This window comes from Anopheles ziemanni, chromosome 3 (genome assembly GCF_943734765.1).
Source record: "Anopheles ziemanni chromosome 3, idAnoZiCoDA_A2_x.2, whole genome shotgun sequence".
NCBI classification, from domain to species: Eukaryota; Metazoa; Arthropoda; class Insecta; order Diptera; family Culicidae; genus Anopheles; species Anopheles ziemanni.
In genome coordinates, this window is record NC_080706.1 from 51,549,473 (window position 1) to 51,574,955 (window position 25,483).

General features: G+C 46.4%; 3 protein-coding genes across 3 annotated transcripts; 2 read left to right on the forward strand and 1 right to left on the reverse strand.

The window, feature by feature from the left end:
* The first annotated feature begins 4,671 nt into the window (after positions 1-4,671).
* Positions 4,672-9,108, forward strand: LOC131288245 (protein pygopus). Its single transcript, XM_058317361.1, has 2 exons — positions 4,672-7,292; positions 8,870-9,108. The coding sequence occupies exons 1-2, from the start codon at positions 4,768-4,770 to the stop codon at positions 8,988-8,990; spliced, it is 2,646 nt and encodes an 881-aa protein (XP_058173344.1). The 5' UTR covers positions 4,672-4,767; the 3' UTR covers positions 8,991-9,108.
* A 3,736-nt stretch (positions 9,109-12,844) lies between these two features.
* LOC131288246 (tubulin polyglutamylase TTLL13-like) lies at positions 12,845-19,098 on the reverse strand. The gene is made up of 6 exons (XM_058317362.1): positions 18,725-19,098; positions 16,007-16,072; positions 15,281-15,574; positions 14,956-15,213; positions 13,521-14,646; positions 12,845-13,411 (listed from the first exon to the last, which is right to left on the reverse strand). The coding sequence occupies exons 1-6, from the start codon at positions 19,096-19,098 to the stop codon at positions 12,845-12,847; spliced, it is 2,685 nt and encodes an 894-aa protein (XP_058173345.1).
* Positions 19,099-23,585: 4,487 nt separating this feature from the next.
* Positions 23,586-24,989, forward strand: LOC131288252 (zinc transporter ZIP3). The gene is made up of 2 exons (XM_058317369.1): positions 23,586-24,053; positions 24,116-24,989. Exons 1-2 carry the CDS (start codon positions 23,626-23,628, stop codon positions 24,714-24,716), a joined length of 1,029 nt encoding a protein of 342 aa, XP_058173352.1. The 5' UTR covers positions 23,586-23,625; the 3' UTR covers positions 24,717-24,989.
* Positions 24,990-25,483: the final 494 nt, after the last annotated feature.

The following is a 25,483-nucleotide window of genomic DNA, read 5'->3' on the forward strand; positions in this document are numbered from 1 at the left end:
CGTCGCCTGACAGGCGCTGAACTCCATATAAAAAAAATCTTGCGCGATGTCGTGCGAATCGCGCTAGGTTGTTTTTTGCATGGAGTTCAGCGCCTGTCAGGCGACGTCGCGTTTCGCGACGGTGCAGTCTAGAAAGCGTGGAAAATGATATGAGCTCTAGACTGCAGCGCGAGGTCCCGTCGCGAAGCGCGACTACGCCTGACAGGCGGCTGAACTACACTTTAAAAAAAATGTCGAAACGCGACGGGTCGTTGCGCTGGGGTCACATATTTATGGGGTCACACGTACAAGTCGATTGAAAGAATAAAAAATATTAACAAATTTGTTTTTTCATTGGAAACTACCAACCAAGGTTTCTGTATCCAAGACCCATTCAAACATTGGGTAAAAGAGTAAATGAGGCCCCGGGCTAGATTCTCCTCTTCCTACTTGTTCACATTAAGCGCCTGAAGCTATGCAAAGCGCGACGCATGCATACTTTTCAAATATTTGATCGCTAACGGTTCGCTTAAAAGAACATAACGGTTTAAACTAATCACGCAGTGGAGGTTGAATGCGGGTTAATATACTTTTACATGTTAAGTTACTGTAATTTACTAGTAACTAAACTATACCACACATGATGGACAGTATGAAACAATGAGTTTAGCCGAAGAAATGATTTGGAAACGGCGGCGCGCCCGCAGCGAGCGCAGCGAGCGGACTGCGCTAGGTCTACCGAAAAAGAGAGTTTGTTATAGTTTTGAGAAATAAGGGGGGCCCGTGGGCCCCCCTCATACCGCACCCCTAGGTTGATTGCGTAGCCGAAATTAACGGTACACACTACGATTCAAATACTCGTAGGTTGAATTTAAAGAATTAATGTATCACCAATTGCATACATTCAGTTTAAACGTCCACAAGAGGTGTAGCCACGATCGAAAACATGGCGGCCGGGGCCTCATTTACTCTTTTACCAAACATTGTTTTCAAAAACTATTAATTTTGGAAAAATATTTGTTTTGTATATTTCAAAAACTATGAATTTAGGAAAAATATACAGTTTTTAACAAAAGGGCTATTTCAATCAGTATTTCAAGTTGTTACCAAGGTTTTTGAAGCTTGTTGGCGCGCTGCAACTTGGTTCTAGTGGTGGGTAAATCGAATCCCCAAATCTGAATCTCAATCACTCAAACAGTCGCGAGACGATGTAAATCAATCAATACCGGTTTGGAAACCGTGTACAGTCGATATCCGACATACGCGGATAATGGGGACCAATTTACATATTTATTGTTGTGGTTGTACATCTCAAGAATTTACATCGATGTTATAAACCCAATCTACTGTCAAATTTTGAAAACCGCGTTTTCTCCGAATCCGCGTATGTCGAGTACCGCGTATGTCGGATATCTACTGTATCTTCCTAATCTGAATCCCCATCAAATCACAACTGATAACTCGCTTTTTCCGTAATAAAAACATGCTACACATTTCCGATGTGAGGCTGCATGTAGTTCTGTTGATCTTGAAAATCAAAAACCGTATGGAAAAGATGTGCTTCGCAGGTATTGAGATAATCGGACACAGTTATTTTTGTTTGTAATACTGTCTAAAGATGATTCTCGATGGAGAGTAATGTTTTAATAAAAATCCGGTAAAAATTTAAATTTAAGTTAAATTGTTCAAAATCCTTAAACTATGTCCAATCCATTCTAACCAACGTCCGAGTCGAGTCAACTGAAATCAATCACATTGTCTCTAGATTGGCTTGACTAATTGAACTCACTTCGTGTCTGGAGCGGGTTACACCGCGTGTCTACATTAAGCGTACCAGTGACGATGGTGCGCTAGAAAGAGAGAAAAATCGGATTTTACCACCTGGGCCGCACCAGTTTTGTGGTATGGTACGCTTAATGTCAAAGTCAATCAACAGATAGGTTGCAGCATACCATGTAACGAGCCGAAAACCGCCCGCTAGGCAGCTCGAAATATCGTCCTAAAAACGTCCTACGTGCGAACAAACGACCTCTGTTAATGTTAAAGGACCGGCTGCTGGTTGGGTTGGGTGATAAACCCTGCTACCAGAATGAAAAAGCTGGTAAGCTCAACAACCAACAGAAAAGGTAATCGACCCTACAGACAGATATTTAGTATAAACAGAAACACAAACCTTCATATATAACACTGGAAATTCAGACGAGAAGAATGTACACATCCAACGTTTGTTTTGTGTCAGTCAAGTCTTGAGTAGGTATTATAAACGTAAAAACTGTAGTCCACTAGCTTCGGTTTTCGTCGGTGTCAAAGTCCCTTTTAGTGACGAAAACCGGGGCCAGCCTGTACCTATTTAGCGAAGATTTTGGCGGAGATCTCCCACAAGTATCCTAGAAATTTTTGTAAACATTTTTTCAACAAACTGTCACAACAATGGCGGAGCAAAAAACAGCTTTGTCCCGATCTGTCTGTTGATTGTCTTTGCTTAAATGTAGTCATGCGGACATAAAATTAAAATAGATTTGGATCAACTAAGAACCAAATCAATTCGAATCCCAAACGAATCAAACTGATTCGAATCTCAATTGAATCAAATTTTTGGAATCCGTCAAATGGGATTTGAATCTTTAGAATCCGTCCAGGGATCGAATCTTCGAATCTTCCGAATCCCGATTCTGCAAACACTAGGTGTACTACATGGTGCTACAACATGGACGCTTCGTAAAGCGTCGACGGATTATTCGCCGCCGCGAGCAGTTTTTACGGAAGAATTTGCTGGTTTGTGGCAGTGAAAGAAGCCTAAGACTGCTTGGAGTGTGAAATAATAAACGTAAGCACTGTTAGCGTTATCTACGAATGTGCCGAGCGGTGGATTCGTCGTGTGTCTGCGAAAGTTATGTGACGTGAGAAATCAACGAAATCCGTGCGCTGGATTTGTCAAACGGATTACAATCAGTTCTTGTTCACGTTCGCCAAGGCCGGAAAGAAACCGCCGAAGGATGCAGCTGTAAGTGGGTTTACGAAATGGCGTTCGGTGATATCGCTTCGAAATTGCATTCTTGACGAGTGAAAGAAGATCCCGTGCAGGAGGCAACGTTGGAAATTATTTTCCTTCACAGATCTGCAGCATTTATTTTCCTCCAACAAACGAAACGCACCGAAAGCAGGGGCAATGGAGACAGTGTGAACTGTAGTGGTCCTGTTTCCTCGTAAGTGACGGCAGAGCGTGTGCGAGAAAGGGACCACAATATGCGTGGTGTGCTACGCTTTCTGTTTTTGGAGGTACCAGAACACACGGCAAAATGTTAGGTTAGCTTTTGACATCTTCGGAAAGGTCCATCGCAGCAGCTTGGTTGGATTTAAAAGTGAGGCACAAGCAGTGTTTATTCCGCCGTCTGGTATCGTTTGTTCTATGTTCACAGTTTTCCCTCATTCGAAGAGTTCAATCGAGCGAACGCATCAAGACGAGGGCAACGTTTATCGCGGTCGTAAAGATTTTCAAGGATCTTCTCGCTTCCTAGTGTGTATCAGGAAGTCATGCGCTTCCTCCATGGCGAATGAATGTCACACGTAGTTTGACAGTGCTGCGTTTCGTTGTTGTTTACTTATTTGTTTCTTTTGTTTTGCCAATGTCGCCGTTTCTCGCAAAATGCTGCTCACGATAATCGTTTCCACTACTCGTCGGTTCTGAACTAGCAGCAAACCGCAGCAGACCGCAAAAAGGAAAACGTAACATGCACTACGAGCAGCTGTTCACCGGAAAGGTTGTGAACATCTTCGATTTGCATCATTTTCTGAGCAAGCGGACGTATACGTCGGCAACACGGCGATTGAAATCTACCGATGCCTCGCCGGCATCCCAGTTGGTTTGTTGTGCTATTGGGATGATAACGTCGCTGGCTGCTGATAGGCCTTCCTGAGTCATTTGTCGGTTATTTTAGCAGTGTGTTTGCGGATGGGGCACATTTACGATCATTACACCATACACCATAGGCGCCCCCTCGGGAATGAAAAGCCAAAGTCAAGAACATGTTTCCCGTAATCGCCCGGGGTTGTACAGAAAATGTACGCTCGGTTTAGCAATGAATTAATATACGTTCTTTTCACTTTCATTTTAGATTATGTAGCACCGTCCATCGAAACGTTCAGGCACAGCTAAACGCAGCCTTTGCGCTGGAAAAATGTACGATGATCGAATCGTGCGAAATTGGACCAGATTGATAAATGGTGTGGCGTATTCTGCACTAGGAATACCGAATGCCAGTCCCTCGGCAAACACTGATTTAGCGGGGCAAACGATCGTGCTGTGTGCGCGGAGTGACGGTTATCAAGTGTGGGAAACCACAGAAAGCATAAACCATGAGCAATATTAAAGATTAGAACCAACAAGAAACCGACAATTGTATGGCGAAAATTGTATTATTAGGTGTAAAAAGAAGCGTTCACTAGCAGAGCCCTTCTGTCGTGTCTGTGTGCTGTTTCGTGTGAAGGTTGCAGGCTTTTCGTACCTTTTTGTAAATCGTGTAGAGTGAGATACGTGTGTACAAAACTATTGTAAAATTGTGTACTGGTTATATTGTAAAGACTGCAAGTGAGTGTGTGTGTGCGTGTGTGTACGATGGAGTGTATGATAAACAATTTCACGTTTTAGTGGTTAACCGACTCTCCTTAAATACGACCTCCGCGAAAACGCGAGAAAAGTCAGTGGACGAGAGAAGGGGAAAAGTGTACAGAACCGTATTCTGAAAGGAAAGACGGAGCCTACTGCTATTGTAACACAAGCGTTATAGTATGACACACAATCTGGGAATGGCGTCGTATCGGCTACCCGGACCCGGACTATGTCCACCAGATTTCAAATCGCCATCGGAGTCCCCCCAGCTGCCCATCTCCGCGCCGAGCAATCCGAAGAAGCGGAGAAAAACGTCCAACGTCGCGAATGCTAATGCGGTCACCGCGCAACCCACGCCGACACCTTCCCCGCAGGATCTGTTGCCACCTCCGCCAACCGGGTATGGTGATACGATAGTGGCTTCGAACCCTTTCGACGACACGCCCCCTCCGACACCCGCCTCGCACATGGGTCACATGGGCCACCCGCACGGAGGAGGTGGGCACGGACCGGGCCCGGGAATGATGGGGCATATGGGAGGTGGCGGAGGAATGGGACACGGTGGGCCCATGGGCATGAACCATATGGGACCGATGCATGGCGGACATCACATGGGAGGACCGATGGGTGGCCATCCGCACGGGCCACCACACGGTGGACCAATGGGTGGACCGGGAGGGCCGCATGGAGGAGGAATGCCGCACGGGATGCCTCACGGAATGGGACCGCACGGGCCTGGCCACGGATCGCCCCATCCCGGCATGGGTCCCGGGGGGCCACCGCATGGCCCGCCGGGAATGGTGGGAGGACCGGGAGGTCCGGGTGGACCACAGGGCCCCCCGATGCGGGGCATGAGCCCGATGGGTATGGGCAGCCCGATGGGACATCATCATCCGGGAATGCACATGAACGCCGGGATGGGCCAGATGGGTGGAATGCCGCACGGAATGCAGCGGGGTGGCATGAGCCCGATGGGACCGACGATGCCGGGTGCCCAGATGGGTGGTCTGAGTCCCATGGGCGGTGCCATGAACCAGAGCATGTCCCCGATGGGCCCGATGGGCGGTATGTCGCCGATGAGCCAGCAGCAGCAGCAGCAGCAACAGCAGCAGCAGATGAACAACAAATCTGTCGGTAGCCCGATGAGCGGCGGCAACATTGGAAGTCCAATGAATTCGATGCCAGGAATGGGCTCCCCGCACGCGGCCGGCCAGGGCGGTATGCTGGGAAGCCCGATGAACACTAGCGGAGGGCACATGAACAATGGACCGATGGGACCACCGATGAACAGCCCGCTCGGTAATGGGCCACCGAATCACGTGCCACTGGGGCCGAACTCGGCCGGTCACAGTCAAACGCCACAGCCAGTGTCGGCGGCGAATGTAACCGTCGGCGGGCAGACGTCGCCGAATGTGGTGGTAAGCGGCGGAGGACCCGGCCCCGGAGGTGGCAATCCGGGCATGAACAGTAGTAATAGTAGAATGAACCTACCGAACGGTGCAATGGCGACAAATCAGCAATCAGGAAGTATAAATCAATTACCTCATCAACTCGGACCCATGGGTGCGAATCAGCAGCAGCAACAGCAGCAACAAGGTGGTCAGCAGCAAGGTGGCCCGCAGCAGAACAACAGTAGTCAGGGACCGAACAGTCAGGTGCTAGCCGGCAACCAGGGACCCACGCCACCCGGCAATCAGTCATCACAACAGCAGCAGCAGCAACAGCAACAGTCACAACCGCTACAGCCTCATCCGCCACCGCACGGAGGTGGTGGCCAGCATCAGCAGCTTCCCCTGCCTCAACAGTCACCTCACGCTCAACACAACCCCGGTGGCCCCGGTAGTGGGGGTGGTGGCGGTGGCGGTGGCGGCTCTGGTCAGCAGCAACACCAGATGAACCAGATGGTTGGCCCTGGCGGTGGTCCACCGATGGGCAACAACAGCATGGGCGGACCGATGGGCGGTGGCATGATGGGCCCGGGAGGTCCAGTGAATTCGATGGGTGGAGCCGGAATGAACCACCACCCGCATCATCATCACCATCACCATCCGGGAAATCATCAGCAGGGCAATCCACACATGGGCGGCGGAATGGGCGGCGGTGGACCTAACAACATGCACCATCACATGGGCGGTGGTGGAGGCGGAGGAGGTGCGGGCGGTATCATGCCCCCGCACGGGAACATGCCTCCCGGCGGCCTAAGGCCACCGATGCACGGTGGAGGTGGTATGGGAGGCGGAGGAGGAGGCGGTGGCGGCGGTGGAATGGGCCCAGGAGGAATGATGGGAGGCCCGCCGATGGGTGGCCCGATGGGTGGTCACATGGGTGGCATGGGCGGTGGAATGGTTGGAGGAAGTCCGATGCAGTCGCCGCACATGATGGGACCAGGTGGACCGATGGGCGGTCCTATGGGTGGTCCGGGTGGTATGGGAGGCCCAATGGGACCCGGTGGCGGCGGTGGAGGTTTGGGACCTCCGGGCAATGGACCGAACGGACCGAACCATCATCACCATATGGGCATGTTTGGCCCGAAACCGATGCCCGTGACGTCGGGCAAAATGTACCCGCCCGACCAGTCGAAGGTGTTCAACCCGCAGAACCCGAACGCCCCGCCAATCTATCCCTGTGGCGGATGCCACAAGGAGGTGCACGACAACGACCAGGGAATTCTTTGCGAGTCGGGCTGCAACTTTTGGTTTCATCGGTAAGTGTTCATATGTTTATGTTTAATAACAAAACTCTGTCGCTCGCATGAATAGATATTTTAATGAACAAATGCCTATTTATATGGGTTTTTGTTACTGAACATTGGGCTTTCTCAATTTGAGATAAGCGTTTTTGTTACTATTTTGTAATGAAGTCTTTTGTAATAAATCCTTTTTTATACAACTATCTTAAAAATTGAGGAACCCGTAATGTACGTGTCCCTAACAACTGATAAAAATATAACAACTCTGTTAAAGACAACTACGTTTGGAAACTTACATTTTTCTTTCTCTTTTTTAATAATTTTGATATTATGCCAGCAAAATTTTAATGGACGTGCCATACTATCCCCATCCAACGAGAAATAAGTATTTCCTTAAGCGATCAAGTATTTCTAATATTCATGTGTATATACTTGTTGGGGAAAGTGTGGCAAGATGCTCCGTGGGGTAAAAAATGTACCGGTATATTTTTAGCTGAATTAAAAAGATATTAGGTAGTAGAATATGTGCATTGGCGTGTCTATATTTTATGTGAATTTTACGGCTCTCAATTAAGGTTCATCAGAGTAAACAGGATAAAACGCTAGCAATCATGTAAGATTTCCTCACAATAGTGTAATTTGTAACAAGTGTTCAAATAAAATATTGCAATCAACCAGACAACCAAGACATGTTGGACGTCTTATCATTAACTAATTGGAATTATTTAACGAACAGAACAGAACTTGGTTCATAACTCCTTTTATTTTGGTCAAAGGGGCAGGGGCAATATACATCAGCTTACTTAGAGTAGAGTGCACTCCATTTACAGCAAAACACTCAACATTTCCAGAATTTATTCAATATGGCATTGTTGCAGCAGTAATAACTCTATGTTTCACGTATTCTGCAGCAATAGTGCATGCATGAATAAGTAAGATGTTTCGTATTGAAATATATGATTTAAAGTGCATTCCAGCAAAACAATTTGGAGTTGGAGGCAACTCAAAGGTCAACTGAATTTTCTGACGTAGTCTACCTTGTTTTCAAATTGTACATGTACTCAAAAAATCTCAAGTCTTGTCAAATAGCTCTAGTTAAATAATTTTTAGCGGTGTGGGATCTCCCCACTCTCTGAGCCATTCTCCTCCACAGTTCCAAATTACGCGTAGTAAAAAGAGCTCTCAAAACTCTTCGTTTCGTGTAATTATTACAGTCTGAGAGTTTTAATGTCGTTTGATAATTTGTTGGTAGTAGTAGAGAGGGTGGAGAATCGATCTGTGAATTTGGTTTATTTATCTTGGATGGATTGCGAGAAATAAAAATGTTTCGCTTAAGGGAGGTATATTGCCTCACATTACCTTACATTGTTATAAGTTCCAGTGCTGTGGATTCAATAAATGGTCTGATGCATTCAATAAACGCTTAAAAGGAATTGGCACAGCGGGAGTGAGTTGACACATGGATATAAAAGAAAATCTTAACCGCACTACCAAAACTATCGGTTGAGACCGCCTCTATAAACAAAACAAACAAAAAATCGGTTGAGACCGCACCGTGCTGATCGATTTCTTTTTAATTCTTCCCTCTACAGGACCTGCAGTGGACTGACGGAGGCGGCCTTTAATCTGATACACGCGGAGGTGTACGCCGAGTGGTGCTGCGACAAGTGTTTAAACTCTAAAAACATACCGCTGGTCAAGTTTAAACCGTAGTAGAAGCAACCCCGTAGCTCGACCGGCCGGAGCACCGCGGTGCAGCAGCGGCGGGCCTGAGCCACGATCCAACGCAACACAAGCCCGATCGAGCGGCAACACGGTGGTGACGACGACGACGACGACGACGATCATGATCATCGAACGTTCCACGCGCACTTCTTGCGTTGTCGCATTTTTCCTCGGAAATTCCCACCGAATGAGAACGAATGGTTTCGGTGGTGGAATGTCCATTATCGACCAGCAACAAGATGGAGCGGTCACGGCACGTTAATATGAGACCAGGAAATTCATGAGGTTAAGCGGTGTAACGAAGAGATCATTTGGGCATAAGTAGATTGGAGGTTTGCTTGGAGGATGTGTGTGCAATTTTTAAAAGACTGGACTAGACTGCCACAGATAACACAGAGAAAGAGAGAGGAAGGAGGAGGAGGTGAGGAAGAGAGAGGGAGAGTGGAAGCGGTAAACGAAAGTGTTATCTTTCTATTTTCCAGTACAACGCTGATGTTGGTGGCTTGAAGGGTTTTGTTTGTGACTTATTCATCCCGTAACGCACCGACACATCATCTTGCCACGTCAAGATGTACGAAATTATGTGTATATATTTTTTTTTATACTTTTAGAACCCGGTACCTATAATGACGACGTCTATTTATTACCATTGCGTGTGGTCGTTTTTAGCGAAAACAAAGTCTATCCTCATAGAATAAGGACACCGGGCGATAATCTGTACAACGCAACAGCAACAAAATAAAAACAAAAAATGCCTGCCCGTACCTGGTCGCTAGTTGTTCCACACCTAAATACCGGGTGTCACAGCCATCCATCGATGATTATGACCGATGGCTGCGCCGGCCACGTTCTCCTCCTTCCTGGCTAGTCATACTTCTGTTCCTCTTGCCAGTAATGACGACCGGCCGGGAGTTCGCTGTGCAAATGACGGAAGAGGTAGGATGCTTTCCTTTCCGGAGCACCCACACAAACACAAGTGTGCGGGACCGGGTTCCTAACTTCCTTTCTCCCCTTTTGCCGACGCCCACAGCCTCCCGTATGTTAATTTTACACGCGATCGTTTTCTGCGACACATACCTTAAAACACACACACACACACACACATCCTCCCGTAATGCCATGTTAGTCGCTGGAGAATGGGGGAAAATACACCATTTGTTCCCTCTATCTCCTTCCAGCCGGATGAGTGACGGAGCGGCAGTAGTATACACAGAGATTCGGGGATGATAGACATAAAGTGGCGATAAAAATATTAAACCTCAAGCTGTTTTTTTTTATCGAATCCACCGATCGAGGAGGAACCGCCCGTTACTTACCTTTCCAACCGGAAGCGTCGGGCTGGCAAGCATAGGGAGTAGTAGTGTACAAAGCAAAATTGCGTTTGAACAGAGGGGTGTGCCAGTGTTGTGGCGCAGTGTGTCGGGGTGGTCGCACGTTGGAGGTGGTGTTTTGATGCCTTGCTCCACGAGATTGAAAGGAACCGATCGGCGGGTAGCAGTACGAGGTCCTAAGGTTAGAAGAGAATCATGCTCCTTGATGCGAGTGTGTGTATAAGTTAGAAATGAAATCAAAAATGGCCTTCTCAAATATAATGCATATATATACATATAAATATATATATATATATACATATAAATATTAAGTATAAAAATAATTTAATTTAGAACTATAAGAGACAGGACAACAGAGCGAGAAAGCGAATAACAGAGAGATCAAGAGGAATTTGAACATCGCAAATCATTAAAACCTGAAACGGTCCGGAAATGTAAAGGACAAACTCCGATTCGCCGATTGGACACTCCGTACACCACTGGCTAGAAACGGAAGCGTGCTTGTAATGAGAAAGAGTTACGCCACAAAACTTTCGAGGGCGGAGTTGATATAAAATTTAGTGAAAAGTTTTAACGGATAAGCTGTAAGTGAAAATATTTAAATTATTTAATGCAAAACGCGCGAACGAAACCGGTATGTGTGTGTGTGTGTGTGTGTGTGTGCTTTTGTGCGTGTGTGAATGAATGTGGTTAAATAATTGCGAATGAATGCGAAACACGCGTTTTGATGTACACTCATCGTTCGGGGATGGTTGAATGAGGCAAATACAGTGTCCGCACAGTTGTATGATAAACCAACAAACAAACAACAGCTCTAAATCTCTCCAAATCGAGTGGAGGGAATTTTGGGGGAAAACAAGAAACGTTGGAAGAGAAATTGTACATTAAAGCAGGCTGGTATGGAAGAACACAACCTGATATAAGAGGGAAGGAAACTGCTGTCCGCAAGAGAGCGGGTCACACAAGTAATACTTTCTCATAACTCATAAGCAAGACAGTGGAAATGGCACGCTTTATAGCTAAACGGAAAACTCGCGAGCTGGACACGATGGGAAAAAGGGATGGATGGAAGATGCACACACAATCACAGTTTGGAATCTAGATGTCGACGGAAATGGCTCTTGCAGGGTTGAACGAAATGTCATATAGATGCGTACAGTTTAGAAGCCTTTGGAAAGGAAAATGAAAAGCAAAAAAAACCTGAATGTGATAGTCGAAGTGTGCGGCGAAGTTGGTTGGTTGGTTGCCACGTGCTGGTTGTGAGTTGCGCTGGTAGAGAAGATGGCAAACAAAATGGAAGCTCATTTGTGTACCCGGTATGCTCTGAATCCTTTTTACCGTGGTCGTTAATTTCCTAACGGTCCCATTGCAAGTTAATAAATTTGTAAAGTCAAAACACGCTTACCGTTTTCTTTTTCTTTTACTTTTCTTCCAAAACCCATCAGAGCATTGTAAATTAATTCATGAATCATGGTTTACCAAATAACCACCATGACTTCTTGTATTGCACCCATCTCGCACCATTCGTGTCCATCTCGCACCAACAGCAATAATTAGACTCAACGAAAACAAACAAATGCTATTTCGAGTGCCATGTTTCCAGCGTGTCTCCCACATGATCCGTTGCCGTATGCATTATGTTTTGCCCGGGGGGTTTCCCTGGGCTGGCGACACTTGGCCATCGGGTACAACCTCCTCGCCAGACCGTCATTATTGCCGAGATTCGTGGCCCCGGGTGTGTCGGTTTATTATACATTGAGATTGTTCTGCTGCTCTAGTACTGATTTACAACGCTGTAAAAGTCACTGCACGGCACACGCGTGGCAGCAAAGAAGAAAACAAAACAAAAAAACAGAAACCTACTTCTTGTATTGTAACGTGTTTAGTTAAATTTTTATGTTTAACGATGAAGGGGAGGGGTGGTGAAACCGGACAAAATCACAACGGCAGATCACAGACGTGTCAGAAGCGATAGAGAATGAGGTAAGGTGAAAGTAGCGCAACGAGCGAAACAGACACAAAACAGAAAGAGAAACAAAAGATTGTTCAATTTACCGTGTACATATAGATTCTAATGATTATTATTTGTTATTCCTTTATTATTAATAAACATTAAATTTTTAATCAAATGATGCGTGTCTGGGTGAGTTGTCCCGGGATTTTTTTTTTAGGCGAGGATATGCCAACTATTCGCGGGGGCTGGTGATTGATCCTCGTACATAGCCCACCCTGGCGGCAGCAGAGTCCCTCACAATGCGAGGAATGAAGACATACGGTTTGATTTCGGAACTGAACGCTCGATATGGATTGCTAGAGCAAGGCCCTCTAGGACCGGCCAATAAAGTAAAGAACACACATGTGTTTGCAGTCCGATAGAACATCTGGAACATCTTGGAATGCAACCGTCACCATCCAGATTTTGCCCCCCGGTCGTGGTTCTGGTCCTTGCCGAAGGCTGCTGATGGTGAGGGTTGTATCGCACGGCCTGGTCGCACCGTGCCGAAGTCAATACTAGATAATCTTGTCCGAGGTGTAGTACTGGCGTGATTCCATACTGTGCCGTTTGACCACGTTCGTCACCTGGCGCGCCATCGTTGATTTGGTGCTGCGGTAGTTGGTCGGTTGCGTGGCGAGAAGATACGGCAGTGGGGGTCGGCTCTGCACCGGTACTTCCGAGCACTGCATCCACGAGGTGACGTCATTGATCGCGACCAGACTTTTGATTTGCAGTTTCTGGAGCTGCTGGCTTTGCTGCTGCTGCTGCTGCTGCTGCTGATTCGCATGGTGATGGTTGTAATGATGAAGATGATGCGCGCTCGGATTCGGCAGACTGGGCAGACAGGTGGTGGTGCCGTTGGCGGTGGAGCTCAACGTGCCACCACCGTGATTGCCAGGGTAGGGAGCGACCGATCCCGCAACGGTGCTGGTGCTGTGGATGGTCGAGAACGTGTGGTTCGATTGCGGTGACGACTCCGACTGGGTGAGGTGATCGTTGGCGATCAGCTTCGCGTACGTGTCCTTGTACTTGCGCCGATCGGAGTCTGTAAGCAGTTTGTTCCGGTGGAAGTTGATGTACAACTGGGGCGATGGAGGAATTAAGAAGCAGCGACATTAGAGTGAGTATAATTATTCCAGATTAGTGGCCTAGTTCGCATGAAATACTATCTACAAAATTCGGTACACTTACACTCTGCACCAGTCCACACGTGCGGATAAGAAAATCCCGCTGGCCCAGCAACGCCATCCGCTCCCGTTCCTCGTAATCCGCAATTGGGTCCGGCGTGAAGTCGTCGTGTTTTTTCGTCACCTTCGAGACCTTCCGCTTGCGGATCTTCTTCTTCGCCGCTAGCGATCCGGCACCGGTACCGCCGCCGCCGCCACCCGCTCCGTCCTCTCCTCCGCACAGGCCGCCCTTCTGCAGCTTCGGATTGTGCTTGTGCAGGATGGCCTGGTTCAGCCGGAAGCGTTCCTCCAGCTCGATGCGCTGCTGTTTGGCACACTCCTCGCGTCGCTTACTTGCCGCCGTCTCGTTGTACACCGAGGCGTGGCTTTGGGCGATGAAGAACTGCAGGTACCGGTTCGGATCGCCCGGTGCGGGCAGAATGCGCCGGTACCCGCCGAGATGTGTCTCCTCCCAGTTGATCTGTTCGGCCCACGGGCCCATCCCTTCCTCGCCGGACAGATCGTCATCGTTCTCGTTCGTACCGTCGCGGCTCCCGGACGCACCCGTCTGTCCCGGCTGCTGCTGCTGCTGTCCCTGCTCCTTGGGACCAGTCTGCTTCGAGTAGTCCCGGAGCCGCTGCAGCAGCCGATTCTGGATGCGCCGTTTGTCCTCCTCCAGCACACGCTTCTTCACTTCACCGTTGAGATTGAGCATAACGAAGGTGTCCGCGATGAGGGCCTCCTTGATCTCCTTGTCGATCGCCTCGTCCGTATGGAACGAGGGCGAGTGGTTCACCTCCAGCACGTACGGTTTCAGCTTGTGGTCGATCAGGATGTCGAAGCCAAGCACCTCGAAGCACGCCTGTATAATGTCGTGCGTCGGGAAGCTTGCCGTATAGGTGTGCTTCAGCATCGGCCATGCGCTCATCACCGTCTTCACGATCACGTCGTCGATGTTGCTCCACAGCTCGGCTATGTCGTAGCCTTCGGCCGTCAGGATACGGTTCAGCGTCGAGAAGCGACGCTTCGAGCCGGCCTCGTCGTCATTCGAAAACGTCCGGCTGTACTTGTTGACGGAGTAGTTTGTCAGATGCATGAAGTTGTTGGACGCATTTGTTACACACGGTTCTTTGTACTTGTTGGTAGCGAATCTGAAAATAACATTTTAATCCAGTGAGTGAACAGTTTTGATTCAGAGGTTTGCATACCATGATAGGCCTTAAAAGTTTTACCACCTATTGGGCGACCTTTCTCAGGTTGCAAATCAATTTTAATTAGATAATAAATGTATGTTTCACAAATTCCAAACTTTTCGTCCAGATACTACTCAAGGCAGCTGATAGTCTAGGTTTATTCTTTCCCAATTTTGAATAAACCATTTTTATACCACCCACCACCCAGTTCTAAGGATAGTAACGTAACGGTCAGTTCAGAACTATGTATTGTGATGTATAACTTACCTTGCTAATCCCTCATTGTACACGAAAATTCGCAGTGGATCGGTCGACGTGACCAGCGTGTAGACGCGCAGATCGAACTTGTAACCATCGATGAGCAGCGGTTTCGTGATGTACACCTGGCAGATCATCCGGTCCTTCGGGTTGATTTCTTTAAGATTTTTCGTCAGAAAAATGCCCTTTCCCTGCGAACCTTGGTCCGGCTTCAGGATGAACGTTTTGCTGCGATGTGTCCGGCTGTAGGCGATCGCATCACCTAGGCTAAAGAATTGGAATGCAGTACTCGTGAGTGTCGGGTTACCGGTTAACCGTACCATGGCGTACTTACTCTGCCGGGAAGCACCAAGTTTTCGGGAAAATCTGATAATCCAACGGGAATAGCTTCAGCATGCGATTCAGGTTCCTCGCCAGCAAATCCTTGCGACAGATTTCGAACATGCCCGGAAAGTGGTTCACCTTCTGGAAGCGGCGCATGTCGCGGCAAAAGTCCACCCCGACGAACGAGTCCGTCCAGCAGACGTTCCATAGGTCGGATTCACCGACGAGCCGGTAGCCAAGTCGCTTGCAGACCCGCGGAATGATGTCGTAGCGGCAGTTGAGAATGCAAATACTGATCGGTAACCTGCACCGGAAGCGGCAGATCGGAAATGAGAATTATGTTACTATGCTGTGGTACATCGGAAGGATAATGGACGATGATGATGGTTTTTGAAAATAACCCGAAACGAATACAACAGGACGATGAAGAATGGAACATCCCAAGAGGCGCACCGTATGACAAAGTTATAGCTTAACAATATGATTCCATTATAGTGGTGATTAGTGCAGCGCAAGATGAATAAGCCTTCCGGTCCGGTACCGTTCCAAGTCTCATGTTGGCGGTATATGCAGCACAGAATGGCCATTTGTTCCAGGTTTTTCTGCGGCGTTTAAAGTTTCTGTTAAAATTCGCGATGATCAACACTTCAAATGATAAGTCCGCTAAGCGCACGATGATGGTCATGATCGGAAAACATAGTAATGGATGGATTTGGCGGATTTTATTAGCGCTTACGTTTTCTTCGATTTCTTGATTCTATGTACATGGCGCGCATTTTGGTCGAGAGCACTTCTACAACAACTGCGGCAGCCAGCGAGCCAACAACGGAAGGAAGGAATTGGAAAATAAGAGAAAAGAAGACACAGATGTACACACACACTCACGCACGCAAGATTATTGTTGGAAAACCTACGGAACACGGCTTTGTGGTCCGGTTAACACTCTACTTCGAATAACACTTTGTTGATACACTATATTGTGCCGACAAAGCATCGGTGTTCTTCATTATCCACCCAACACGCTCATGTGTGCTCATCCTAATCAAACTACTAAAGCGAATACATGTACTAGTAAAATAAAATATTTATATTGCTCAAAGGAACTTGTTACACAAAATTTATAATTTGGTGTTTTATGATTTTTTTAGAGCGTGTTTTTTAGTGCTGACAATTACACATCCTAAATAGCTTTTCGTATAAAGTATAATTCCACAACTTGTATATGGATAGTTCCTTTTCAGATATTCGCTTTGTTTCAAAGATAACTTTGCGAACTATACTAATTAAACTTTTTATATTTACTGTAAATTACACATACTGCATATTAGATAATCGATCTCTTTTCAGACTCTACTGCACTGCCCATACTCGCATATCAGTCCCATTTGACTTTTCATCACTTTTGAGTTAGACCCATGACTAATGTTCATTTTCAATATATTTTCCAAAAAAAATCTCATAGTGGCCATTTAGTGCATGCTAATGTGAAAAAAATACCCAATTGACTGCGTCCCATATTGAAAGTACCCGCATAACAGTCCCATATATGACTTCTTTGCTTAAAATACAGAAAAGTTATAGTTATTGAAAGTTCAACAATTTTGTAATGTAAAGTAATTAAAATAATCAACAAATAGTAGTAAATCAAGTGTTTTTAACGAATTATACACTGTTAAAATGCAAATATCCGTATGGAATGAAAACCCTAACAACGATGTTTTGACAAGCAAGGTAAACAAAGTATGCTATAAGATGGGACTGATATGCGAGTACTTTTGCTTTCGCCTTCGAAAGTACTCGCATATCGTGTCCCATCTAGTTTATTTTCACCATTTTAATATCAAAAGCGTTTATTTTATACAAAACGTCATTCTCAGTGAAATGTTTATGTTACAATACAATAGTTGTGATCAACCAATCATGTATTTTGTATCACTAATAACAGCAAAACAATTTCTAAAGTAAAAATGTTCAATCGTTATTTTCTCAAAATGGTGATTTTGCAAATGGGACTCATATGCGAGTATGGGCAGTGCATTGCAGCTCTAAAATCTCTCCCATATTAAAGGATATAGAAAACCACAAAGGCGTCTACGATTCGGATAGAATGGCATGTTTAGCGGACTTTGATCCTGAAGCTTATTTATGTGAGACACACAAATTAACTAATCACATTACCAGCGAAAAGCCTAAAAGCTACGGGTGGGGGGTAACAAACTTGATACATTAAATTACTTCATGAAAAAAAGTATACTATCAAAACCGCACGGTGCTAAATTTAACCTCCCCGAAGCATCCTGCCAACGTTCCAAATCGGGAAGTTGGTGGTTCCAAAAATAACCACCTAATAAATAGTGTAGTATTTTCTACAACGAATTTTGGGTTACCGGGCGGGTGCGATCGACCAGAAGGTAAAGGAGCCAGTTCCATTCTTTCGAAAAATCACCCGCGGCACGCAAGGGCGGGTACAAAGGGTTTAGCTATGAAAAGTGAGCTTCGAAGTTTTTCCCCAATTTTCTCTTTCGGCCCTCGCGGACAGCAGAAGCTGAAGCAACAAATAATCAACAAAACTTCGTTCGCAACCATTCACCACGAGACGGAAGCGAACCGGGTACGACCACGGCCACCCCGGGTTGCCTAGGCGCACGGATTGGGGACTGTTTAGGCGAAGGAGGACTTTCCTAATGGTCGTGGTTCTCTGCCATAGCGCGACACAGCAAACGGCAACAGTATGCCTATCGATTTAAGCAATCTAGCTGTCGGTTGGTGCTACTCCAGGACTCACGCTTACGTTTCAGGACTCCAGCTCGCAAGGGGGCCGCAGTGCAACGCCATTTTTATTGCCATTTTACCGCAACCGCGTGGTTCTGGACGAGCCCCCGTTCGGTCTAGGGTGGCTAGACAGCTGGATCACCAGTTAGAGACACAGCTTGAGTGAGGCAAATAGCCGGAACACCAAGGCGAGCATGGAAAACTGTCGGACCAGAAATTATCCATTTCCTTTCGCATTCTCTTGCGGCATTCGGTGGCTTAGACTAAGGGCGAACATCATGCTCGTGAAAACGCTGCAAAACTGGAGCAAACTTCATTCAACTCCTCAAAACGTACACACCCACACCAACCGGAACTCGATGGACTGATGGCCTCCTTTTAACGAGTGGAGACCTCTTTCTTCCTTCAATTCGCAACCATCGAAATAGGGTTTATAGAGGTGAAAGCAAAAAAAAAAGATAAGATTCTCGTATTATGTTCTAAGTATGATAAGGCGAATTGTACTTCAATCTGTAAGCACGTGACTTTTCAAAGTAGTTCAAAGCTACCACAGCTTAGGCAACAAAACAATCCTACCATATCAGAATCAGAGTGATGGCTTTGTTAGACGCTTGCAACAAAACATACTAAATCCTTGTTCATAGTAGATAGAAGCATGGACGTTTCGCTACGGAATACTCACTTCACCTCCTTTTTACTCTCATCATCACCGTCGCGGTGATGATGGTGATGATGGTGGTGATGATGATGATGGTTGCAGAGATGTTTCGCAGATTTCGGACCCGACTCGCCGCAGTAGACCGCATAGTTGCGATTGTTCATCCGCAGCAGGCCCTGCTGGCCCTGGAGTTGCTTGCACGGTTGGCCGGAGTTAGCGCCGCACTCGGTGGCACTTTTCGACGAAAACGACGTCTCGGTGGTATCCATTTCGGACTCCGTGTCGGAGCTTGTCCCCGACTCGGCCGTGCCAGATGACGTCTCATCGTTGGAGTCGGCATCATCGCTCGAGCTTTTCGGTGCACTCTGTTTCAATTTGTTGTAGCTACGGTTGATCATTTCGGGCGGTCGGTATACTTCCGGGACAAGGGGAGTACTTTGCTGCGGGAAAGTACTGTGACAATTTTCACACCTGCAAAATTTGTCCAAGAACACAACTTGAATGCTTCAACGACCGTAGACCAACAAGCGTTTGCAAATTCGAGACTTAGATTTTCATAGAAGCGATACTAACCAATCGACACATTCGCTAGTTAGACACCACCGAACACTTGAACACTTTGGCGCTGATATTATGACACTTCTGTAATATTTAGAACGTGCCGTATTACCCCCACACTGTTAGGGGCTAGATGCTTTTTCCAATTTTTCTCCAAAATTATTTGTCCCCAGCAATATCGCCTGGCATTTAGCAGTACCACACTCAATACACCGTCAAAAGCTCGAAATACCAATCATCCACGTAGACTGGTATGAATACACTTGGTGCTTACACTTTTGTGCGAAAACTCCTTGAGTACTAGATGCAGACGGAATCGCTTCCCTAAAATCCACATAGGCGCGTACCTCTAGGGAGTGACTGAACGAAATGAAAGCCGATGCCGAACTAAAAATAGTGGTTCGCCTGAGTTAAACTCGGAGCTAGAGAACCGACAAAGGACGAGCGAACCCTAGAATTAGCTCCTGGTAAGTCTTCTTGTCAGTTGGCTGTAGGCATACGTAGGTTATAGATACACCCCCGACTACCTAGGGGTGCAGCGCCAGTCTGTTTTAAGTTTTGCCGGAAAAATGGTGAAAGAGAGTTCTGCCAGTGACGAAAGGGAAGTGCCTTACCTCGAGGCACTAGTGGACCACATCACTGCAGGGGGGCTCATAGTAGTCGTCATCGCCGTCGTCATCGTCCCCATGTCCGCGGTTCCATACACCCCAACAAGCGCTGTACGATTGCGCGGGAAAACTTTTTCGCGTAGTAGAGTTCGGAGGGACCCTGGTGAACCATAGAGCCGGAGAAGTGACGTGCCAGTCTGCCGAGGTACCGCACTGTCTGATATTGCAATCAGTCTACGAACGATGTCATGGCGAATGGTGCCTGGTTTCTGGGATTGAGGCCCCACAAAGCGGGGGTGGGGGGGCACAGGATTGCCGGCTTTAGTCACGAACTTGTGCGCTGTTGGGCCGTAGTCGCTACCGCGATGGTTTTAGTTCCGGTAAACAGTGTGCCGTTGCGAAGGAAAGGTTGAACTTCATGGGAAAATTGAAGGAATACAGGCACCGACACTAGTTGGTTGTGACATGCGACATAGGGATTCCTCGCTTTTGAGAGTGAGAGCTCGTCCTTTGAAACGATGTATGAGACGGTGAACACTGATCGGGAGTTTTACCCACAAAACTAGTTCGAAACAAATCGAACCAGAAGTAAACCTTGGTAACAGTGAACCCATATAAAAAGTTGCCTTTTATAATGTTATTAAAAAGTTACACAATGAAGTTTTAAGTAGAAATACTCCGTATTCCTAACCGTTTTCCATTCAATCGAACCACCAATTGGAGGAGGAGTTGGGTAATGGTATACAACAAAGATGATTCAAAACCTAATCCAGATTGGGCTTGCAGAACCTCTTCGTTAATCTGTTTATAGTTTAATAAGCTGATCCTTATCGTCATAACCACTTGGTCATAAAACTATCTGAAACGTTCCAAGAAAATTCCATTCCCCTTCATTCCAGAGTCCCATCATAGCTCTGGAGGCGAAAGCAAAGGTCTAGAATTGTTTATGAATCATCGCTGGTCACGAAATTGTCAAAGGAGAACATCCTAATTCGCCCATATATTACCGGTGTGTACTGACCTGCTTTACTGGGAAACTTTTTCTGATTTTACGGACGATGGGAGGAAAAATATAATGACACACATAAACGGTTTGTGGGGTTGGAAATCAGATAATTTGATGATTGATTTTTGAAGGACACGCATTATTCAGCACCGATGGTGGGGTGAAATGATTTGCAAAGAAAGGAAACATGCCGATTCTGTCCATGCCATCAGCGACTCGTTCACAGTTAAGACTTCGTTTGTTCGTTACGTAGAGCTGTGTGTTTTTTGTAAAGGAAAACGTGTTGCATGTTACAATGAGAAAACAAGTGGAGGGTAGGGCCTCACATTAATTAAGCCAGCATGATTCCCGAACAGATACTTTGTTGTTGATACAGTTGACCTTTAATGAGACCGGTGGCCTTTACATGCAATTTTCTCTAAGATGTTTCGAAGGAAGAGTTGAGTTGGAAGTTGTGCTGGGTTAACCAAAGGACTTAATTAGATCATAAAGATTACAGATTACAGAACGCAAAAAACTCTCCGACGGCCACTGCTCCACAATTCCACTTATCTGAGCGTTTGTGGGGAACCTAGAAAATTATATTGATATTTGAGTTTTTGTTTATGTTTTATGCCATAGTTTATAAACGGGTCAATAAAGTCTCGACCGTGACCATAGCCTAACAAGCGTTAACGAATGGGAACAATGTTTCATCTACTGGCAAAATATAATTACCATCGGAAACACGTTTTTGTCGCCTTGCTTCAAACAACGGTTGCGATTGTTATAGCAACATCGAAATAATACAACCAACAGTCAGCCGCGACCGGTAGGTATGTTTTTGGGCTAGCCAGCCATTTCTCCAGATACGCCGTCGCACGCCGGTTTAGTTTCCAGTACGTGCTTGTCGGGGCAAGGTAACCGCCGAGACGAAGATGGTGAAAAAAAAACGAGCGTCCAGGAAATGTTAACTGCAACTAAAAAGTTAAACATAATTCAGGTACATGGCATTGACGTGAACATAATTGGAAACACTTTTGTCCCTGGCAAATTTGCGTAGTGCTTCGCATTGTTGGAGAGCTACGCCGAAAGGAGGGAAGGCGAAAGAAATTCAACACCGCTGACAGGTAGGGGTTTCGGTTTTAAATGTTTTGAGCAAACTTTGGCAAAGGGGTGCCTGGTGGCAACATATCACAATGGAACACTGAATTTTATGAAAAATGTGTTTTTTTGTACCTTCTAAGCACGATGGAAATCTAAGATAAAGCTTCTTTGGATCATTGCCAGTGATGTCCAAATAGCTTCCAAATAATGTATTTTTCAAGAAGTAACATATACTAGGTTTTTTCCAATTTTTAACATGGCCCATTTCCATTTTTAACATGGCATCGACATTGAAACATTACGATTATTTTTTAATTCTCGAGGAATACTGGTCGATTTGAATTTGCCTTCAAAACGGCAACTGTCAAACTACACTAGACGACCTGGTTTCATCTTGTGCCTTGGGTAGTCAGATGTTTATGTTGTTGATTACTCACGAACGTGTTATTTCAAGGTCTTGTGCAGTGGTGGGAATGCGGGGAAGGCTTACAGAAAAACAAAATCGACTCGTTCGCTTGTTTGCGGTTCTGCTTCAAGCCTCGTCACCTGTGCAAATCTATGGTGCGTCTACGTGAAAGCAAAATTAAACTTCCAGTACAAAGTCTTACCATCACTTGAAAGGTACGTTGAATTCAGGGTGGTACAAAGCGCGCGTTAATGTGCTTTAAAGTGTGTCGACAGTGGAATTGTATTTCGTGCTATAAAGGAATCTAGTCGGACCATTTTTAGTTGCAAAATCCTACTTCATTTTGGTTCGATTATACCTTGAGAAGAACGTGCTTTGTTCTGCCCAAACAAAACGTAAACAACGAGCATATGATTTGTGGTAGAATCGATCATGCGTCGTATGAGTACAGGGTGACTCATTTTTAGTTTGATTATTTTGAAACCAAACATAACGGTGTTGGTGATTTTATTTGTTCCCATGGTTCTTGTCTCCTTTCAGCGATTAACTTCTTTCTGTATCAAACCTCAGTTCGCTTTTTATGTGCTGAAAATTAATCTAACCAGACAACAAGCTTTCGAGCTGTACGTGTTTGGTCAAGTGTGCTAGGAACAGAAATAAACAGCCTACGTTGTTTTTACCTGTTAGCACCCGAGCGATGGAGGTTGTTTTCAGCGATACTCGATCGCCATTGAAAGATTTTCAGTTATTATTCGATCGCTCTCAGTATCGGTTCGTTTTAACAGGTACAAAATGGTATCAAAAACACACTCTAAAGACGATTTCTTTTACCTCTAAATTATTGCTTTGCTTATCTTCCATGTTGTTTCTCTTATCGTCCACCCATCGTGCTAATCTCTGCTCTCGGTGAACATTCTATTCCATTACTTTATGTAATCTTTGCAAACATTGACCTCGTTAGAACCGAAGCGTGTATCTGAGCCGGCACAACGCACGGAGATAACGGAGATAAATGAGTCGACTAAAACTATCTCATAATTATTGCAGGATACACCACCGTACGGAATGTGACGCGCTGACAAGACAGTAGGACCGGACCTCGTGGGCGGTAGATTTGCTATTGCATTTAATACGAACATTTTGAGATCATCGGTGGTGAGTTTTGATCACGCTCCGTTATTTTGCAACAACCCCTCCTTGCACCATGGACGAAGCGGAAGCACATGTGGCGACGAACAGCTCGGGAGACAGTACTGGTAGTATGGGTTCCAACGAGGCGAAACTGTTGGCGATCGTAGTACTTGGTGCAGGTAGCTTTATGTGCGGTGTGTTACCTCTATACTGCTCGCAGCGTAATCGGCAACGACACCCGGGGATGCTTTCGTTCCTGCTCTGCTTTGGAGCGGGTGTACTGCTGGCCACATCGATCGTTCACATGTTGCCCGAGATCCGCGAAGCGCTAAACCAGTACGCCGAGATTGTGTTCTGTACGGGATTCTTTCTCATGTACGCCATGGATGAGCTGATGCTGTTCTGTGGTATCGGTGCCCACGATCACGGGGAACAAGAACAGATACCTGCCGTACGCCGGCGTAGTGTCGATGCAGAATCGGATACCAATAGCGTTGGAAGCGCTAGCCGCTGTTACGGTTCCAACGAGGAGACAAAATCACTGTTAGAACAGCAACGGTAAGCAAGGAAATTCCGCGTCACACAAAAATTCACTTCATTTGTCTTCCGTCCATTTCCAGAAGTGACTCCGAAACTCACCTCACTCATCGATTGGCGGAAAATATCCTCGACGTCACGAACGTTCGTACGAGATCGACCCCGATCCCGACCAACCGTCCCGTACTGCAATCAACTGCTGTCGAGGCGCATTTGACGGGTGTATTCGGTTTGCTGCTTGCCCTAAGCATGCACTCCCTGTTGGAGGGACTAGCGATCGGTGTGCAGAATTCAGGCCCCAAAGTACTGCTGCTCCTGGGGGCCGTTAGTGCGCACAAGTTTGTCGTCGGCTTCGCACTTGGCGTTCAGTTATGTGCGTACGGCACCAGGCACCGTTGCTCGCACATCCTACAGGTGCTAACGTTTTCCCTCGGCTCGGTAGCTGGCATAGGGATCGGGATGGGCTTGGACGGTTTGAATCAAACACTGACCGATCTCATCATGCCCGCCCTGCAGGGCCTTGCCGGGGGAACGCTCCTGTACGTAACGGTGAGCGAAGTGCTGCCGAAGGAACGAAGCAAACGGCAGCACATCTCGCGAAGGTTTGGTCCGGTGCAGCTTGTAGCGGTTATACTAGGGTTTTCTCTGATGTCCGTCCTGAGTCTCGTGCTTAGCGATGAGTAGTTTGGGGTGGCCGTGAGGGCGAAATTGTGATCTGGTTTAAAACATTAAAATAGCCAAATAGTAAGATAACCAAATGGTAAAACGTTCCAAGGAGAAGCAATCACCCTGAACCTACGTCACCAACAGTGCCAACATACTTCATTGATGGACATTCATCTGGAGAGAAGCCCTGAGAAGCAGCTGATGGTGGGCAGCAGACTGTAGCTTTTAGTGTACTTTTACAACACTCGAAATAGTTTTTTTTAATACGGTACCGTTAGGAAGTTTTACATATTAATAAAAAAAAATTAGCTTATAGTACCACACCAAGTTTTTTTTGTAATCAATGCGTGTCCATATTCAACTGGAATTGTGAGTGAAAAATGGAATCGTCGCGAGGTGAATGCGCCATGTTTTTTTTTAGTTTAACACAGAAACAATATTCTCTTCCATCAACTGGCTCAATAATATCGTTGGGCCTTACCGGTGACCTACTTCTGCAACCGGATCATCCACACATCCAGGCCCGGTGTGGTAAAATGTAAATTTATCACTTCCAGCGAAGCAGTGCCAGAAAAAAAAAACAATCGGGGCAATTCCAGCCTACTCTCAAAGGAACGGAACAGCCGTTGTCCTTGCCAAGCTTATCTTTGGGTAGGGGGTTTGTTAACAAAAACAAAAAAAGGCCCACCATCACTCAAACCGGCTCCGCGGAAAAGATGTGTCGAAACAGCGTGCAGCGTGAAGGCACTAGGTTGGCTGAACAACAACCGCCCGTACATCGCACA

Coding starts and splice junctions, on each gene's coding strand:
- LOC131288245 (XM_058317361.1), top strand. CDS start 4,768: ATGACACACAATCTGGGAATGGCGTCGTATCGGCTACCCGGACCCGGA. Junction 7,293..8,869: donor TGCAACTTTTGGTTTCATCG/GTAAGTGTTCAT, acceptor TTCCCTCTACAG/GACCTGCAGTGGACTGACGG.
- LOC131288246 (XM_058317362.1), bottom strand. CDS start 19,098: ATGATCAACCGTAGCTACAACAAATTGAAACAGAGTGCACCGAAAAGC. Junction 15,214..15,280: donor ACTTGGTGCTTCCCGGCAGA/GTAAGTACGCCA, acceptor CCAATTCTTTAG/CCTAGGTGATGCGATCGCCT. Junction 13,412..13,520: donor CGTGTGGACTGGTGCAGAGT/GTAAGTGTACCG, acceptor CCATCGCCCCAG/TTGTACATCAACTTCCACCG.
- LOC131288252 (XM_058317369.1), top strand. CDS start 23,626: ATGGGTTCCAACGAGGCGAAACTGTTGGCGATCGTAGTACTTGGTGCA. Junction 24,054..24,115: donor TCACTGTTAGAACAGCAACG/GTAAGCAAGGAA, acceptor GTCCATTTCCAG/AAGTGACTCCGAAACTCACC.